The sequence below is a fragment of the Periophthalmus magnuspinnatus genome, chromosome 9 (genome assembly GCF_009829125.3).
Source record: "Periophthalmus magnuspinnatus isolate fPerMag1 chromosome 9, fPerMag1.2.pri, whole genome shotgun sequence".
Lineage (NCBI taxonomy): Eukaryota > Metazoa > Chordata > Actinopteri > Gobiiformes > Gobiidae > Periophthalmus > Periophthalmus magnuspinnatus.
Window position 1 is genome coordinate 2,216,575 of NC_047134.1, and position 20,398 is coordinate 2,236,972.

Consider the following 20,398-nt stretch of genomic DNA (forward strand, 5'->3'; position numbering starts at 1 on the left):
AGCCCCGCCTCTTTACCTGAGCAGTGAAGCTCGCCCCTTTACCTGAGCAGTGAAGCCCCACCCCTTTACCTGAGCAGTGAAGCCCCGCCCCTTTACCTGAGCAGTGAAGCCCCCCCCCTTTACCTGAGCAGTGAAGCCCTGCCCCTTTACCTGAGCAGTGAAGCCCCGCCCCTTTACCTGAGCAGTGAGGCCCCGCCCAGAGTCAAACAAAAATTCTGTTTTGTCAACTGGACAAAAATTTTAGAGCAGGGGTGTCCAAAGTGTGGTCCCCGGGCCGAACTTGGCCCTCCAGCGGGTCTACTTTGGTCCAAAGAGGCTCTGAGATTTTAGGAATAATCTGTTTTGATTCAGTTTGTAGTGAAAAGACTGTCAGGAGATGGAAGGAGGACAGTCCTGTCTATTTCCTCATTTTTTAAAGTCAGAATAAAACATAACTGAAGAAGTAATCTGACCAAAATGAAGAAGACGCTGGGATGAGATGCCAAATGTCACTCTAAAATGTTTGTCCCATGACACAAAAGAGTTTTTGGATCCCACCTGGACGACTGAGGGATTACACAGACACTGTGGCAGAGTGGTTAGCCTGTGTCCTCCCTCTCACCAGGAGGTTGTGGGTTAGACTCCTGATCTGAGTGGAGTGTGCATGTTCTCTCTGTGTTACTGTGGCAGAGTGGTTATCCTGGTGTGTGAGTGTCTTTACCTGAGCTGTTGTCTTCTGCCATGAGCCCTACACACACAAAAGTCATGTCACAAAATGTCAGTTGTTGGTCACATGACACAGAGCTTCACACAAAATGGTGGTGGTTTGGCTCATTAAAGCAACAGGCTGGTTTCATGAGTGTGATGAAAACAGGATGCTCACTATGTCGGATCAGGCTGTTTGAGTTTAGAAACACTTTAATATTAATCAAATGTACATTTATTTTGACAAGTGCTGAGACAGAGTCTCAGACACACATGAGCCAGTTCCCTCGGACTGAAGTAGCTTCAGTGTGGGACCAAAAGCAAACGGACAAATAAATATAAACACCATCAAACAGACTGCAGCTAAACCATAAAGTGTATTGGAGCAGTGTGTTCACTACGACAGCTCCATCTGCTCCTTCAGCCTGGTCTGTGTGAATGTGCCCAGGGTTCAGCACAAGGAACACACATCAAATAGGCTCAAGGTCTGACTAAGGTTTAGTCCAGTTTTAGTCCTGTTTTAGTCCAGTTTTAGTCCTGCTTTAGTCCAGGTTTAGTCCTGCTTTAGTCCTGGTTTAGTCCTGATTTAGTCCAGCTTTAGTCCTCTTTTAGTCCTGTTTTAGTCCAGCTTTAGTCCCGCTTTAGTCCCGTTTTAGTCCCGCTTTAGTCCCATTTTAGTCCTGTTTTAGTCATGTTTTAGTACTGTTTTACTCCCGTTTTAGTCCCGCTTTAGTCCCGCTTTAGTCCCGTTTTAGTTCCGTTTTAGTCCCGTTTTAGTCCTGCTTTTGTCCTGCTTTTGTCTTGATCCCTGTTTGTTCCTGTCCTCCTGTGTTCTCTCCCCCTCCCCTACCTGTCTGTCTGGAGCTGGGCGGAGTTCCTGACTCCTCCCACACGCACCTGGATCGCATCAGCGCAATCACCGCCACCTGCTGCTGAGTATATGAGGGCTCGGGAGACTACACTCGGAGCCAGACCGTCCGCGTGTAAACGTGAATGCTCCAGCTCAGTTTTTGCATCTTTGTTACTCGTCTGCATGCTCTCATTTGGAATTTTTGTCACCTTCCAGATTCCCGCCCTCGCTCGTTCCTGCTTCTGCCTCGGTGCTGCAGCTCCGGTACAGTCATCCCTCTGCCTTGCCACCTGTCCTGTCTTGGTCTCCGGCGTCCCGCCTGCTTCTTGCTCTGGGTCCTGCTCTTTGGACTACGCCGGCCCTGCCTGTCCTGGTCTCGTCCCCGCTCCTGTCTTCATTCCGGTCCTGGCTTCCCGTCCTCGACCTGCTCTACGACCGCCCCGCCTGCCTCCTGCTTCCTGCATCCTTGTGTGTGTTTGAATGAACTATTAAAGACTGAAATTCACCATCCTGTAAATAAACACTGTCAACTTGCCCTGAGTCTGCACTCTTTGGTCCTTCCCGCACCGTTACGACACTTTGTCCTGCTTTAGTCCTTCTTTAGTTCTGTTTTTGTCCTGCTTTAGTCCTTCTTTAGTTCTGTTTTAGTCCTTCTTTTAGATGAAGATAATCGTTCTTATGTTCAAGGGGACATTTGTCTTGTGCTGCAGCTTAAACACAGTTTCACTCACACATCAGTCAGGGACAGTCAGAGCTCATCAAAAAGAAGACAAATACGTGTCCATTTTGTGTCTGCACAGCCATAAAGTGTCACTGCACCAGCCCCATTTCACAAATATCATGAATAAAACCACACAGTCGACACATTCAACTCACAGATCCTGAAGCTCACTGGAGATTAAAGGGACTTAAGCCTCTGTTGAGCACATTTGTTCAAAAGGGAAACAGAAGTGACAAATGACAGTTTATTTGTGTTACTCTTAAAGTGATGTGCTCCAAACACCTGAAGGAACAGTTTCATATTCACCACACAATAGGTGAGAGGGGTTCTGACAGTTCATCTGAGCTCAGAGTTTAGACAAATGTCCTGAACAGAAGGAAACTCTTTCCTGCCAGTCACCTTCATGGCCTTATTTACCAGTTTTTAAGTTTGGTTTTACATTAAACAAAGACCTGAGGCTGTGCCACATTGTCGTATATAAGACTCTCCAAAACAGCTTTAGAAAAACAGATCAGGATTTTGGGCTCAAACAGCCTCAGTCTCCTTAAAAAGTGGAGCCTCTGGGACAGTTTTGAACAAAGAAAATCAGCATGTACATTCCATCTGAACAACTGCAAACCCTTGACCTTCTCTCACTGAGCTTCATGATGAAGTCTCTGCTCCTCAGCGTCAGGGAAAGCCACAGCAGAGGTCAAAGGGTAAAGACCATTTCAACATTTAAATCTAAAAGAAGATGTGATTTATTTTGAGTTGTTCACACGCTCGTCCATCAAAGACTCATATTCACAAATAACACAACAGCACCTGAAGCAGCATCTCACAGAAAACAGTGTTACTTACTTAAAAAGTACAAAGACCAGACCAGGACCAGTGCTCCGAGGGCCATCATCAGGACTAAACCAGGACTGAACCAGGACTGAACCCGGACTAAACCAAGACTGAAAATGGCAGGAAAACTTGTGATGACCTCATTTGTCTTAATGCTTTCATTTCCTGCTCTTTGAATGTGTGAAGTTCTTTACATCCTGTTTAATCTTTTTTTGGTCATTCACTTCTGCTCTTGTGGTTAGAGGCGTTGCTGTTTCTGCTGTTGCTGATACTAATATTAAAAGTTGTGCCAACGTCAGTATCATAGTCTATATCTCTCATACAAACACACTAAAGTGGATTGATCCTGAATTGAAAAACACACAGTACAAACCTGGATGAGGGTGTGACTGGTCATGTGCTGTAGGATTGTCTGAGGATCATCCCCCAAAACCTCCTGTAAATGTGCAATAATGTTCAAAAACACAAACTGTGACAAAGATGCAACACTTTAGTAATTAGTTTGTATCTATAACAAGTCGTAGAAGTTCTTAATTCAAATCTGATCAAACTGCAGAATAACTACAAAAGTCCCACTGGTGCAAAGAGATGGAGCTCAGTATAAACACTGAGACCAAAACAGAACTGTTCCCTCTGTCATGGACTTGGAAGAACGTTTGTTTCAGGTGTAAGTGTCAAAGACGAGCAAGAGTCTGAAACATAACCTCAGAAGGTTTAATGAATATCACACTGGTAAAGTGAACAATGAAGCAACGGACTCTACGGAAAAGAAGAGAGTCCTGAAATGTGCATGTTTACAGTTTATATAGTGTCTCTCAGTGTGTGTGTGTGTGTGTGGGGGGGGGGGGGGGTATGTTTGTGTATGTGTGTATGTGGAGGAGAGTAAAGCTCTATTCAGGACCTTTATCACATCCCCCTGGTTCCAGAACTCCTCCGTGATCCTGTCCCTGAACAAGAAGGACCTGTTGGAGGAGAAGATCATGTCCTCACACCTGGTGGACTACTTCCCCGAGTACGACGGTACGGACTGAGCGCGCTCCGTAGCCTCACAGAAACGACTCATAAACTGGGTCTATGCTCTGTGTTGAAAAGCGAGGAGAGTTTGTTTGAGTTGTTCAGTGAAATGTGAAAAGACTGTGATGGTGATGTGGCTGTTAAGTTCTACTATAGTGACATTATCTCAGTACATATTTATGTTTTTAATAATTGACAACGCCTTCAGTTTCTTAAATACAAGTTAAAACTCAAAAAATGAGCCTACATTTTGGATGGGATTTTGTGTATTAATGTCTTGGATTCATTCAACAGATTCATTTTTAGAGCTGCTTCCTTTTCCATTTAACTGATGTAAAACTCTATAAAATGATGTATAAATGACAGTTCCAAAGCCATGAAACCCTGACTTGTGCACTTCAGTGTTGTTCCTCTTCAGGCCCTCAGACGCCCAGGCTGCGTGGGAGTTTATCCTGAAGATGTTTGTGGACCTAAACCCAGACAGTGACAAAATCATCTACTCCCACTTCACCTGCGCCACCGACACTGAAAACATCCACTTGTTGTTCGCCGCGGTCAAAGACACCATCCTGCAGCTCAACCTGAAGGAGTCCAACCTGGTCTAGGTTTTGTGGTTTAAATACACAGCTCTGACTCTCCTTTTTGGGGTTTTGAGGTTACATTTGGGATTACTTTCTCATGGGGGGACTCGTGAGTGGAACATTAGGCTCCTCCCCCTCTATATAAGTCCTTCCTGTGTACCAACTCCTCCTAATGGACAGATTGGAGAGTTGCTAATTACTTTAAATTATTTCTTAATAATTTCTTCTCAGTTCATTCATTGATTTACTTCTGAAATTTGGTACATCTGTTTTGTGGCGCCTTGAAGCTCAGCTGAGGTGAAAGTAGCTTAGGAATAATGGTGCGTCCACACCGGGACGTCAGGGACGTCCAGTTTACATGCAAAGTCAATGGTGGACGCGTGTCTTGGCCACGCTGCGTTTTTGCGGCGCGTCTTGAGCGTCCAGAGCGGCGCGAATCTGGCGTCGGCGCGACGCGTCCAGAGCATCGCAGCATCAACCAATCAGAGACCAGTGACATCAACAGGTCAATCTGAACACCGGGAGCCACACCAACAAAATGGATGACCGACTGATAGTTGCCGTTTGCCAGTGTCCATTGATTTATAATGTGATGCTGGCAGATTATAAAGACCGGCAGAAAAAGGACCTTGCCTGGAGGACGATAAGTGAGGAGCTCGGTGTGTCTGGTAAGTTATCACAACTTTAGAGCGGTAAAATATTTGTCTGCCTTTACGCTAACCTGTGCAGCATCATTCAGTTGCCGTTGGCACTTGTTTATAGCTGATGAGTTTGTCTTTTTTCAGTGGACATATGCAAGAAGCGGTGGAAGAGTCTGAGGGACATGAAGGAGAGGAGAAAGGAGAAAGAAAAGAGGAGTGGGTCAGCAGCAGGGTCAGCCAAAAAGTGGCGGTTCTCTGAGGTTCTGACATTCCTCAACCCCTTCATTTCCCCTCGTCAGACGAGCGGGAACATGCCGAGGGTCGAGGAGATGCAGGCCACAGGGGACCATCCTGAAGAACCTGAAGAGCCTGAAGAAGAAGCAGCAGCAGGAGGAGCAGGGCCGTCACATGCAGGAGGTGTGTTGAGTACAGTCCAAAAGACATTGGAAAATGATGTACATACAACCTGTCTGTTTGTGTCTGTGCTATGTTGTAATAATAAGAATAGGAATTGAGTAATGATAATTCAGTGCACAGTACAATATACAAAGCAAAAATAGAACTGCTGTGGACTATTTTTTCATTATTATCATGACAGAACCAGTTGAGAGTAACCTCCTAGATCTGCTGCTGCTGCTTCTTCAGAGCAGGCTGGCCCTTCTGCTGCACCCACAGGTGTGTAAAGGCATTAAGTTGGAGTCAGTCTTAACACTGTATGAGGTTGTTTGGAATTTCACTGTGCAACTTCAGTCTTCAATTTCCCATTAAATGTACATTTGTACTGCATTTAGTTAACTTATGTGTACACATCATTCTCATAACTTTTTGATTTACAGGCCCAAGAAAGAGGACGGCAAAGAGGAGGTTCCTGGAGTCGTTCACCACAACATTCGAGACAGAGCTACTGATGGCAATCCGGGACCTACCTCCTCTACCTCCACCTGCTCCTCCACCACCTCCTCCTTCTCCTCGTCCTCCTCCTGCTCAGTCTGAGGATGAGCACTTTCTTTTGTCTCTCAAATTTGATTTGTTTGTTTTTTATACATCATACACCTTTTGTTTACTAGTTTGTAAGGAGTAATATCAGAATCAGAATCCTTTTATTGTCATCGTCTGTGAACACAGTTCACAAAGTTGGAACTTAGTTTGGTGATAAAGTGCAACATAAAACACACTGAATAAATACAAATACAACTAAGGCCATGCACGAAGTGAAAGAAGATATGCTTAAAAATAAAATAAAATACTTAGAGGTAGAAAATATATACAACAGCAGCATCAGAACAACAGTGCAAACATGACTTATTAAAGTGACCGGTGTTATAAAGTGTCCAGTTTTGTGCAGATATTATAAAGTGTCATGAGACAAACTGCAGAGGGGAAGAAACTTCTTATGACGAGAGGATCTGGTCCCAATGGACCGTAGCCTCCTGCCAGAGGGAAGTGGCTCAAATAGTCCATGTCCAGGGTGTGTCAGCTGCTCTACAGCCTGCTCCCCCCCGAGTCCTGGAGACAGGTCCTGTAGAGATGGAAGGAGCAGCCAATCACCTTCTCAGCAGAGGCACAATGTGCTGCAGTGTCTGTCCCTGGCCCCAGTGAACCACACAGTGATGGAGGAGGTGAGGATGGAGCACCAAATCACCAGGGCGACCGTACGCGGCGCCATCTTGGAAATGAGACTATAACAACATGAGAATATCAGTAACTGAACAAAATGTATCCATACTTATATATGTAAAAGTTTACTTCATTTACCAATTGAACACCATCAATAAAACATCAAAAAAGAACAGACAAGAGTGAAGTACATCTGTATGTATTTATTAATGTCCCTGTGTAACCTGGAAATTAGGGTCAATCTTGAATGTGCATATTATGATAAACGTGAAGCCACAGTCGCCAGCACATTCCTGGCAGCTCGTACCTGCAAACGACAATATACAATCTGTAAATGTTGGTAGTATAATATTTGTAAAGGAAATAAATATAATCAATCATAACCATAGACAAAGCTCTTTATAGTTAAGTGGATGGCTCTTAAAAGAGCCGTTGTGGGTCAGTCCTGTGGTGGACATTACTCTGCTGGCTGCCATGGCACTGCTCCCTCCTCACAGAAGTGAGCCTTGAACACTTCCCTCACCCTCACGGCCTCTTGGGAAGCGTTGTTGGCTCCCATCTGCCTCACATCTGGCAGTGGCTCCTCCCCTTGTGGTCCAGCTCCCCTCAGTGCAGGTGAGTGTCTGGTGTAGCCCTCATGAAGTTGTGGAGGACACAGGTTGCCTTCACTCACTTCTCAGCTGTTTCAGGGTGGATTTCCACTTCCCGGCGAAACACTCGCCACTGTGAGGTCCAGATTCCGAACGCATCTTCAACTACCAACCGTGCCCGGAAGAGGTGGTAATTGAAGATGCGCTCTTCAGGGGAGAGGCCACCGTGTGCACATCCAGTGTAATCGTGAAGGAAGAGATTGCAGACCAGGTAGAGAGTTGAAAGAAGTTTATCTCATGAGATGAATGAAGTTACAGACAGCAGGCACATGCGTTACATTTCAGAGGAGTTTTCCAGTACTTATAGCCTTTTCAAGGTACTATCTATAGAAGGCAGGTCTTATAAGGACTTAACTAATTTTACATACTGTCCGTACAAGGTCACAAAGGGATGTATGGTTAGCTGTTTACAGAGAGGTAGAATGCGTCACTAAGAGATGCCTACAGTCACTAAAAGATGGATTACTAGACTCTTGTCAACCTGAAGAGGAATACTAGTATCGTATGACCGATGCGACTGGTTCTAGTGGAGACAGCCTAAAATAAGCTTGTGTCACATTCTTGCAGAGAAACAAGTTCACCTCAATGCTTAAGACACAAAATAATCAACACAAGGTTTAAAAGTAAAAATCATGCTTTCATCCAGGGTAGGGCCGCATCATACGTCTCTGCAGCGGAAAGGCCACATCCACTACAAAGACATGGGGCTGGGGTCCCCTACGATCAGCTCCAGGCAGCTGGTGGCCAGGGGGTAGCTCCAGGGTGGCGTCACGCAGTGCCTGGCTGAAGGCAGAGTTGGCCAAAATCCCCCCATCGTTCATCCGGCCGTACCCACCGACATCTATTACCCGGAACCGGTGTTCCGAATAATGACCTGTTGATATCACTGGTGTCTGATTGGTTGACGCTGCGCATCAAACGCCACAAAAGTTCTAATATTTGAACTTTTGTGGGGTCTTGACGCCTGGACGCTCTGGACGCGTCGCACCGACACCAGATTTGCGCCGCTCTGGACGGTCAAGAAGCGCCGCAAAAACACAGCGTGACCAAGACGCGCGTCCACCATTGACTTTGCATGTAAACTGGACGCCCCCGACGCCCCGGTGGGAACGCACCAAGGGATGTCTTGGGCGTCCTGCATTTTTGCGGTGCGTCTTCAAGCGTCAAGGTGCGTTCACACCGGATCGTCAAGGACGTGCTGGACGCCTCTATTTGGACGCCTGTAAATTTGAACACAGACACCTCCTCCACGTGTCTTGGATGCTCTAGATGCACATCAAGCAATCAATCAATTAAACTTTATTTCTATAGCACCTTCTAACAACCCAGGCTGCCCAAAGTGCTTTACAACGTTAAAAAACACGATTAAAAACAATAACTTCATACAAATCAACCAAGCATATTACATCATTAAAATAAAGAGTCACAGGGCCACTAAGTGCTGAAAGCCATTCTAAATAAATAAGTTTAAAGTTTGGCTTTAAACAGAGGCAGGTCAGAGATGGAGCGCAACTCTGTGGGCAATGAGTTCCAGAGTTTTGGAAAAGATCGATCACCCCACTTTTGTCACCGGACAGGGGGACCTCCAGCAGATGTTGCCCAGCAGATCGTAGAGCTCTGCTGGGCTGGTGAGGGGTCAAAATGTCACACAGATAAGAAGGTTCAAGGCCATTTAGTGCATTAAAAACAAACATTACAATTTTAAAATGAATTCTGAAGTGGACAGGGAGCCAGTGCAAAGAGTACAGGACAGGGGTGATGTGACCATGTTTGCGACTGTTCGTGAGGAGGCGAGCTGCAGCATTTTGCACAAGCTGTAAGCGGTGAAGTCCAGCTTGGTTAATCCCTGCGTAGAGAGCGTTGCAATAGTCTATGCGGGAGTTGACACATCCAGATGGCGCGCATCCAGATGGCGCGCTGACATTTGAAGGCACTGTCATGATCCCTGTCGGTCCTGCCCTTTCCTGCCCCCTTGAAAAGGGAAGTTGGCCCTACAAAAATCCCAAATGAGGCACTCGGAGAATTTAGATGAACTTTCTCGCCAATAACACCTGAGATTATTGAAACAAAATCGGTCCAATAACCACAGGGTTTTGGACAGAGCCAAAATGTCTGACTAAGGTTTCCTGTAGATTGGTGGCACCGGTCACATGTTGGAGAAAAGTTGGGGTATATTTTGGATAAGTGTGATTTTGTATAACAAACCCGGTGAACACGTTACACTGTATGAGACTGAGCCGAGCACATATGGAAGACTCATGTACACGTGTTCAAATCTGTGACCACAGCTCATCAGAGTCAAGATCTCCCTCCCAAAGAACTTTTATCAAGGCAAGAGAATCTGAGCGAATAAACGATCTCTGATTATAGAAGAACCAAATAGACCCTTTCAAGGAAGAAGTGGATAAAAGCCACGAATCAAGAGCAGAATCTTCAGGTAAGTTTGAAATGAAGGGAAGTTGCTATTAACAAAACTGTGAACTTACAGGTATTTGAAAAAATGTTGCTTTGGGAGAAAGAATTTTACAGATATTTGCTGAAAAGATGTGAAGACCTTATCAACAAACAAATATCTAAAGGGGGATTGTATGGGTGAATTTAACAATGCTGCAAGGGACACTGGTTTTACAGAGTTCTGCTCCGTCACTAATCAATCCAAAGAGGGAAGTGTTTTGGACTGAAGACAATATTTAAAAGTCTTACCTTGGAGGATCAATAATAACACCTGAAATGTGGTAAGGCCTCCCTTACCTAGTTTAGGTAACTGTAGGTACGGCCTAAAGAGTCTTATCCCAAAAGAAATTCAGCCACAAGTGAATCTGCCTGAGAGAAGAACGGGCAGGAAAAGGGGAATGCTCTGGAATAAGAACAGGAAGCGAAGCAAGACATTCATTTGACACATTTAATACGTGCGACTAAGGACAAGTAAAGACCAGCGCTCAAAATCTTCACTAATTCTCAACAATAGAGGACAGAAGTTTGTTTTGAACAAGTCTTCTGGTTTGTGCGTGACATGAACCCCAAGATATAAAAAAACATCATGCTCCATTTTAAAAGGGAACCCTTGTCCAGATTTAACTGGAGAGTTTAATAAGACGACCTCAATTTGGCTTAAATGAAGTGAATTAAGTTTGTGTCCAGAAAACTGTAACATGGAGTGGAAGAGGAGGAGATGAAGGAGGAGGACACTGTTCAATAATGGGTCAAATGCAAAGGAAATTGTTTCATATTGCGTCAAACACACAGGGCATTGGTCTCTATTGGGTCAAATGCAGAGGACACTGTTACATATTGGGTCAAATGCAGATGGCACTGTTATCTATGGGGTGAAATACAGAGTAGGCGTTACATATTGGCTTAAAGGCAGAGGACACTGTCCCCTATTGGGTCAACTGCAAAGGGCACTGTTTCATATTGGGTCAAATGCAGAGGACACGGTTTAATATTGGGTCAGATGCAAAGGACATTGTTCTATTTTGGGTCAAATGCAGAGGACACTGTTCACTATTGGGTCAAATGTAGAGGACACTGTTTCATATTGTGTCAAATACAGAGGACACTGTTCCCTATTGGGTCAAATGCAAAGGAAAAAAGTTTCATATTGGGTCAAATGCATAGGACATTGTTCCATATTGGGTCAAATGCAGAGGACAATGTTTCATATTTGGTCAAAAGCAGAGGACAATGTTCACTATTGGGTCAAATGCAAAGGAAAAAAGTTTCATATTGGTTCAAATGCAGAGGACACTGTTCACTTTGGGTCAAAAAAGTTCCTAAAAATGTGAACAAATGAAAATGTTAATGCAAAAATAAAGTCTTGTCATGATCTGCACTGTCCGCTCCTGGTTTTACTCCTGTCCTGCTCCTTCCCTCCCTCACCTGCCAGATCTGGGCTGGGCTCCTGGCTCCTCCTGTGCGCATCTGCAGCCCATCAGTGCAATCAACACACCTGCTGTGCATAAAAGGAGCTGGGAGAAGAGACTCAGGGCGAGATCATTGTCGTGTCACGTCTTTCCTGCCTGCGTTCCTGTCGCCCCTGTGTTCTTGTCGTGCTCTGGTCCTGGATGTCTCCTGCCTGCTCTGCCCTACGCCCGTCTGGTCTGCCTGTTGTCCTGTGGTCCCTTCATGTCCCCGGTCCCTGTGTAACCTGTGTTCCTGCTCACCTGCTCACCTCCGGATCACCCGCTGTTTGTACTTATCCTATTCTTACAATAAATCCTGTAAATATTCCCCGAGTCTGCATCCTTTGGTCCGCTCCACACACCCGTTACGACAAGTCTAAAAAACTGAAGATTAACTCAGGAGGAGACAAAATGTGTGTGTGAAATAATAGTGTAGTAAAAATGTGTGTTGTGTTTTGTGAGGTCAAAGGTCACAGTGTTCACAGGTAAAGGCCTGTAGCTGCAGAGGGTGTGGCTGTCACAGAGTCATTATCATGTGTTTTCACACTGTCCTACTGTTCTGAAATAACAAATCATATCTTCATTAAATAATATCTGAACATTTGAGCTTAAATCTAAGAGTATAAGATCTTCACATTCTAAAGTGTGAAAACCATCAGTACTAGAGCTGCTGTTTCTTTCACATGTTCTGTCTTAAAAGGATTATTCAAAAGACAAATACACAAATGTTGTACCTGATCAGTTAGAGACAAATCCATGAGTCCAATATATGTGTCCATGTCCATTTTACATGTGCCCCTCTCAATGGGACATTACTGTTTCACTTTATTAATACAGGCGCCATTTTGAGGACTTTTAACCACTGAAAAGACACAGTATATAGTTTTGAATAGTTGTTTGCCCCTGTGCTCATGTCCATCTCTGTGAAGCCCTTGTCCTTTAGAATGTTCTGAAACCTGCTGTTCTGTTGTGTTCAGTCTGAAGTCGTGTTAGAACTGAGTTAAATGTCAGAATGGCGTCACGAACAGGATCCTCCTCCATTCATCCTGTTGGTGACATCATTGTGTGAAGGAGCTGCTGTTACTGAAGAACTATTAACTCTAACACAGGACATATTTAGATCAGTCCTCACCCAAAACAAAGGATTAACATGTTTGCTAAGTCGCTCCCCCTTCAGAGCACGATCACAACACAATCAGCTGCATCCCATGAATGAAACTACTGCACATCACATCAGGTTTGTCATGTCATAGTGCACAGTTTGTGTCATGTTTTTGTGTATTTATGGAGGATTGTCGTGTGGATCATGGGTGATGTAGGCTTGTGGGCGGAGCCTCGTACATGGGTGATGTAGGCTCGTGGGCAGAGCTTTGGACAGGATCTTACAGCTAAATGTAAGGAGGGTTTAAATAGGGCCCTGGAGAGATCTCTAGATTACTCAAACATGCATGGATGACACTTAAAACCTCTTCAGACGTGTTTTTGATGAGGAAACACCGTTATAACTTGGTAGAAAGATACAAAAAATTATTTTTGCAGAATACTCAAGCCTACTTTCCTGGAAATGAATTAACATCTCCATGGAGACAACTGGGTGGCAGACCCTCCACCTGTAAAGTTACATAGTTTGCCTTTGTAAATATAAATATATCTAAAAATAAGGCCTTATACTACATCATTGTCAATTATATAACCTACGAATAATGACACTGCGTTCATCATGGAGTTATTTTGTGATTGTTTATCCTCTGATCTGAAGGTCACACTGCTGTCCCCATCTGTCCAGCTCTTCAAAAAGTCCACTACAATCCGCTTCATTCTGAATGAGACAAAACAGAGAACGTTTTCATTCAGGGACTGTCCAGCAGAGTCGGATTAACATCACAAGAATCCCTATAGTTTAAAGGGATTCATGTGTTTCTGAATCTGACTTGGTTTGTATATAAAACCTGTGCTAAATATTTATCAGCGTTTTACATCAGTTATGTGGCAGTTTTGGAAGAAAAGTTGAGAAAAAAGTACAAAAATACAGGAAGTAGCACTGAGTTGTTACGTCATCAACACAGAAAAGTCCATCCAAAAAACAAAGACAGTTTAGGTACAAGAAAGACATTTTTCTTACACCTTAAACCTTCACTGCATAGAGTTTATGTAATTTATTTGTTTTAGTATAATCATAACTGTTGTGTCATTTAGACAATAGGCTCTGTGCAAAACCACGCCCTCTACCTCACTGTTAGCGTCAGTACTTCCTGTCCAGTTTTATCTTTATGAGGGTTTTTCCCCAAGTCAGAGGCATAATAAATATTAAAACAACAACACAAAGTATTCTACATATAAAATAACTGGGTAGTCTTGTTTTTATTGTAGGTTTGAGATACAGTGAGCTAGCTAGCGTCCTGCTGTGCACAGAGCCTGTTTAATCCTTGTTTACATTGTGGTTGCTAGGTAACAGTTATGGAACCAGGAAGTAAAAGTATAAACTACACCAAAAATGTAAAAAATCTAGCAAAAAGTAGGCAAGATGTTTTGGAAAATCTTAAGACTGATGTAATAAGACATATTTACAGGTCTATTTGGCCCAGAAAGTCTCATACTGTTTAAATTTGTATTGACACAAAGTTCATGTGCTGTGACTTAAGTAACAGCTCCATAAAACATTTGGATAGGTTTTGTGTCATTGTATTTTTGTTTAAATGGAAAAAAAAGTGGTGTTCAGTGTCTGCTCGGTGAGAGTGCTTTTCCCCTCTGAGTGTTTGTTAAACACAGATCACATTAGCCCCATTGCTTTAGTCAGGTCTGACACCTCACTCACTTGTGTTTTTGAAAGAAATCTCCAAACATCTGATGCACAAATGTTGAAGCTTCTCACAACTTATCAAATATATTCGCACAAAAAGTTATGTTCACGTTTTTAACCCTTTACAATTTCGCATCATTTTAGTGAGAGTCCCTTTGTTCTGACCTCTCCAAATTAAAAAGATCACCATTATTAAATCCTCAGTATTAAATACAGAAGTTTGAGGTCTTTGTAAAGGTAACACCTTATAGTTTTACCCACAGGTTTCAGAATCACTGTGAGTTTGTCTGCTGAGCATTTAAACACTCTGGTACACACAGAAAGAAAACACAATGTACATGATTTTGTCTGGTCTTCTCTGTGTCATTATAACAGTCTCTTTGTTGCTGGAAGCACAGGGGGATATTGTGGTTTAAACATTTCACTGGAGTTTTGACATGTCACTTCCTGCACTTCTGCCCTGTGTGTCTTGTCACTGCCCGGGTTGATGTACACAAGATGATGATGCTTCAACAACCGCAACAACCAATGAGCACATCTGACATGTCAACGTCCCCCATGTGTCTAAGGAAAAACACAAACATGCACAGAAGCCATGCTAAAGATTACACACGATATATTTGACCTACAATTATATCAACAGCAGAATAAACCACACTGACCGATCAGGAACAGCATCCAGTCCAAAACATAAGGTCCTCTACTCCTGAGTCCACGGTGGAATCTTCACTCTTTGCCACAAACTGCTCCAGGTCCGACATGCCTTTAGTTTAATTTGTACAAACATGTTTTGTCATGTTTAGAACGCAAAACTGCTGCAAAACAACAGTGCGTAAAATTATGTACTCAATACGCAGATCTCTGCATCCATCCAGCTTCTTTTCCGCACACGTATTTACGGAAAACCATGGCATATCATACATCGTCATGTTCCACTGCTCATTGGCTGTAAGGGGAAAACATCACTAAACTTGTGTAATGTAAATGTTGATTCTACAAGGGGGAGAGAAGTAAACTTCCAGTCATCTGTAGTACTGATTCACTGTCTGGGGCTCCAGTAACCCGCAACCCCCACCTTATTGGACAACTCTGGTGTTAATCAGAAGCTAACACGTTTGTTTAGCCCTGAGTAACAAAGTTGGTGCTGTCAGAAGTTTATTATGCATGAAATCAACAAAAGAAAGGCAAAAACGTGATGGAGCAGATTTCACATTTGGAATACTTTCCTGCAGCAGATTGGACATGGAGGATCTAACTTATCTTGTGGACATAATTTCTTGACTGAATTATATTCTCTGGGCCTGTACGGAAAGAATGAGACCAACTTTGTGTGAATATGTTTATATTTGACAGAACCAGAGCTTTGAAAGATAAGTGAAGTCCAACTCCACATTTTTTGATTTTGAAATGTTTTTCCTGTCAGCACTGTGATGATTTCAGGTAAAAAAAAAAAAAAGGCCTGGACCGTTGGAAGGTTAACAAGATAATAAGTATCATGATAATATTGTTAATTGCGATTATTTTGGCCACAATAATTGTTTAAAAGTCTAAATTTTAATATCATTCCATCCCTACTTGAGAGCAAGCGAGTTAGCATGTGAACAATGCGCTTCCTGATTATAACTAGATATAGACAGAACTCAAGAGCAGCTCATAAGTCACATTTTATTAAAATATGTGGAAACAAGCAGATGCAGGACATTTAAATCATTACAAATAAAGTGAATCTTAACACTATATTTTATTCACATATATATTTTTTGTTTTAACTGAAATGTCAGACTCATTTAAAGATGAAAGCAGAGCTGTGATTGGCTCAGAAGCTGTGCTCGGTGGTGACCTCAGCGGCGATGTCATCATACTCCTCCTCCTGCTGGCCCGTCTCCATGGAAACGACATGTGGACTTCCTGTGGGCGGAGTCAAGACAAACAATTAGCCCAAACTGGGGTTGTGTTCAGATGCCCTCCCACAGCCCCTCTCTGCTCCACACTGCCCCCCAGTGACCTGAAACCTGTGTCTGTGTAATACCTCTTTTATCCAGCAGGGGGAAAACATTTGAGCTTTTATTTAGAGCGATTCATGTTTGAGTTTGTCCTGCAACTGAGGCTTGAGTGCTCAGAAGAGTCTGTTTTCACCTACCCCCTATCCCCGCCCCCTGCTCTGTACTTACAAATTCAAAATGTATTAGCCTGTGTGTTAGCCTGTGCGTTAGCCTGTGTGTTAGCCTGTGTGTTAGCCTGTGATAGATGCTGGTTTCTGACGGCTGCTCTAGTGTAAAATGGAGGTTAGAGCATCATAACAGTAACGATGAGTGAAATGTAAAATAAAGATGTAAATATGTTGTAGTGTCATGTGTCTTTAAGATGAGGCGCTGGGCCCAGTGTGTCTGTCTAACAAAGTTTAACATCCAGGGAGGAGAATTACATATATAAGTACAATATATTTCACTCAACCAGAACCAAAACCTGAAGAGCAGGTGGGCGGGGCTTGAGTCAGCACGAGAATATTTCCAGATGTGCTATTGGCTGATAGTAGAGGATACGTCACACTCTGGGGGAGCTGTTCACTGTTTGTGCCTCAAAAGTGTCAGAGAAAAGTTGCCAAAAAACGTGCAAGAATCCCCATGGTGACAAATGTGTTTCTATTCCCTGATAAATGTAGATGGTGTGAGCAGAACACAGGCTCCTCCCCTCAGTGGAGATCCAAAAACTGCACCAAAAAGGCTGTTGTCCCAGCGCTTGGAGGACCTGGAGGACCTGGTGTGGGTTCATTCTTTAGTTTAGGTCAGAACATCTCAGACTGTGGGGTTACCTGTGCGACTCTGCTCCCTGTAGATCAGCACCAGCAGCACAGTGCACACGGCGTACGGACTGGACACCAGCAGAGGGCGCACTAGCCACAGCATCCACACAGAGGGAGAGGAGGGAGGAGGAGAGGAGGGAGGAGGAGAGGAGGGAGGAGGAGAGGAGGGAGGAGGAAAGGAGGGAGGACCTGCAGTGAGAGAAAACGTCCAGTGAAATTTCAGTATTTTTATAAAACTGGCCCTAAGTTCCTCGTCTTCTCTGTCAGTTTAAATAAACAAAAGTCAAATGATTTTTTCCCAATATCTTCATAAAGTGGAGCCATTATTCAAGCTCAAAGACGTGATCGTGCTCAGATGAAACGACTTTAAACCATAAGATTAATGTGACAGTTTGAGGAGCCAAACTCAAACTAATAATGAGAAGGATCAACATTTGTGGAGCAGAAGTTTGGACATTTATTTAAAAATATTAAGTCTCCCATAGAGTTACATAGAGTTTTATAGAGTAGAGTTTATGTGTGTATTTTCGTGTATGTCAGTGTGTGTGTTTGTGTGTGTACATGTATGTATGTGAGTAGGGGTGTGTTTGTGTGTGTGTGTGTGTGTTTATGTGTGTATGTGTGTATATATGTGTGTGTGTATTTTTGTGTGTAATGAGACACTAGAAAAAAAAAACATTTGAGAAACATAAAAATGTGAAATCAGACTTTTACCTGAACACTTCACCTCCAGACCCGAGGGAGAGGGAGAGGATAAGGACTCTGAACCAAAGACACATTCTCTCACTGCAGACGTCTTCTTCTTCACACAGTCAGGTGAGACCCACCACAATGGACTCTGTGGAAAATCACGTCTCTCTTCTCCATGAACAGCAGAGCCACAGTCCAGGTCTCTGCACACAGCAGCTGTGTGCTCCAGGAACCAGAGTCCAGAGAATCTAGAGGGCACCATCCGTCTCCACTCTCCTCTGTGTCTCACCTCCACAGTCCCAGCACAGCGACTGGCCCCTCCCACCAGCCTGAGCTCTGAACAGACGACAGACAGAGTGAGCCCCGCCCTTTTACCTGAGCAGTGAAGCCCCGCCCCTTTACCTGAGCAGTGAAGCCCCGCCCCTTTACCTGAGCAGTGAAGCCCGCCCCTTTACCTGAGCAGTGAAGCCCCACCCCTTTACCTGAGCAGTGAGGCCCCGCCCCTTTACCTGAGCAGTGAGGCTCCGCCCCTTTACCTGAGCAGTGAGGCCCCGCCCCTTTACCTGAGTAGTGAAGCCCCGCCCCTTTCCATGAGCAGTTAGGCCCCGCCCCTTTACCTGAGCAGTGAACCCCCGCCCCTTTACCTGAGCAGTGAAGCCCTGCCCTTTACCTGAGCAGTGAACCCCCGCCCCTTTACCTGAGCAGTGAAGCCCTGCCCTTTACCTGATCAGTGAGGCCCCGCCCCTTTACCTGAGCAGGTGAGGTTGACAGCGGCTCCAGAGGAGCAGGTCTCTGAGCCGGAGCGGGGACAGTCCATCAGAGCAGACTCATGGCCCTCACACTGGAACCTCTGCCCCAGAGGAGAGAGCGCCCCCTGGAGGAGAGAAGGAGCCCCACAGCCCAGCTCCCTGCACAGCACCTCTGCCCCCTGCTGGTTCAAGGCCCCTTCACAGACCCAGGTCCAGGACTGGTCCCAGATCTGCACTGATCCTGAGCACAGACTGGGCCCCGAGACCAGACGCACCGAGTCTGTGGACACACATGTGTGACATCATCACTCTGAGCCAATAGGACACACACATGTGTGACATCATCACTCTGAGCCAATAGGACGCACAGTGTGACATCATCACTCTGAGCCAATAGGACACACAGTGTGACATCACTGCTCTGACACCTGGTAGAGTCATCCTGTTTAGTCCTGGTTTAGTCCTGGTTTAGACCTGGTCTAGTCCTGGTTCAGTCCTGGTTTAGTCCTGGTTTAGTCCTGGTTCAGTCCTAGTTTAGTCCTGGTTCAGTCCTGATTTAGTCCTGGTTTAGGTGATTGTGTGTGTATGTTTGTGTGAGAGTGTTTGTATGTGTGTACGTTTGTATGTGTGTATGCATGTGTTTGCGTGAGTGTATTTGTGTGTATGTGTATGTATATGTCTGTGTTTGTTATTCTTGTGTGTGTACATGTGTATATGTGTATTTTTGTGTGTATATACATGCATTTGTGTGTGTGTATTTTTGTATACGTGTGTTTGTGTTTGTGTGTGTATGTGTGTGTGTGTGTGTGGGGGGGGTGTTTCTGTGTGTGTGTGTATGTTGTTTCATGTGTGTATATTTGTGTATAATTTTGTATGTGTGTTTATATGTGTTTGTGCAGGTGTATGAGTGTGTTTTGATATGTGTATGTGTATATGTGTGTGTATGTGTGAGTTTGAATATATGTGTCTGTATATGTGTGTGTATGTGTATGAGTGTACATATGTATGTGTGTATGTGTGAGTGTGTATATATAAGTGTGTGTGTGTTGTCTTAGTAAGTGTGCATGTGTGTTTGTGTAAGTGAATTTGTGTGCATCTGTAGGTGTGTGTGTATGTGAGTGTATAAATGTGTGTGTTTGTATATGTGTGTCTATGCGTTTGTGTGTCTATGTGTGTGTTTGCGTTTATGTGTGTATATATGTAAATGTGTGTGTGCATGTGTGTATGTGTGTATATAAATGTGTATGTTTGTGTGTATGTCTAGGTGTGTGGGGGTGTGTGGCGGGGGCAAATTGCATACTCACTGTGGAGCAGCGTGAGCATTTTCATGTGAGCAGCGTGATTCAGCCCGGGACACCTGAGGGTGTCATGTTTTGCGAAAATGACTAAGTCCAGCATGTGACCCTGGTACTCTGTTTGGACACTTTGAAAGCCCAGCATTTGAGCCTGGAGCTCCGGATTGGTGTGTGTGTGTGGGGGGGTATGTGTGTGTTTGTGATGCGAGATACTAGAAAAAAAACATCTGAGAAACATAAAAATGTGAGATCAGACTTTTACCTGAACACTTCACCTCCAGACCCAAGGGAGAGGGAGAGGAGAATGAATCTAAGACACATTCTCTCACTGCAGACGTCTTCACACAGTTACATAAGACCCTCCACACTAGACTCTCTGGAAAATCCTCTCTCTTTTCTCCATAAACAGCAGAGCCACAGTCCAGGTCTCTGCACACAGAAGCTGTCTCCTCCAGGAACCAAAGTCCACTGATTCTAGAGGACACCACCCGTCTCCACTCTCCTCTGTGTCTCACCTCCACAGTCCCAGCACAGCGACTGGCCCCTCCCACCAGCCTGAGACCTGAACAGACA

The 20,398-nt window shown here is 44.3% G+C and overlaps 1 protein-coding gene across 1 annotated transcript in view; it reads right to left on the reverse strand.

The window, feature by feature from the left end:
- Positions 1 to 16,075: 16,075 nt before the first annotated feature.
- LOC129456533 (antigen WC1.1-like) overlaps positions 16,076 to 20,398 on the reverse strand; it is an 87,751-nt gene continuing 83,428 nt past the window's right edge. Inside the window, exon 8 of the mRNA XM_055224305.1 lies at positions 16,076 to 16,158. Within this exon, the coding sequence (XP_055080280.1) occupies positions 16,105 to 16,158 (54 nt within the window). The 3' untranslated portion in view covers positions 16,076 to 16,104. The remainder of the gene's footprint in view (positions 16,159 to 20,398) is intronic.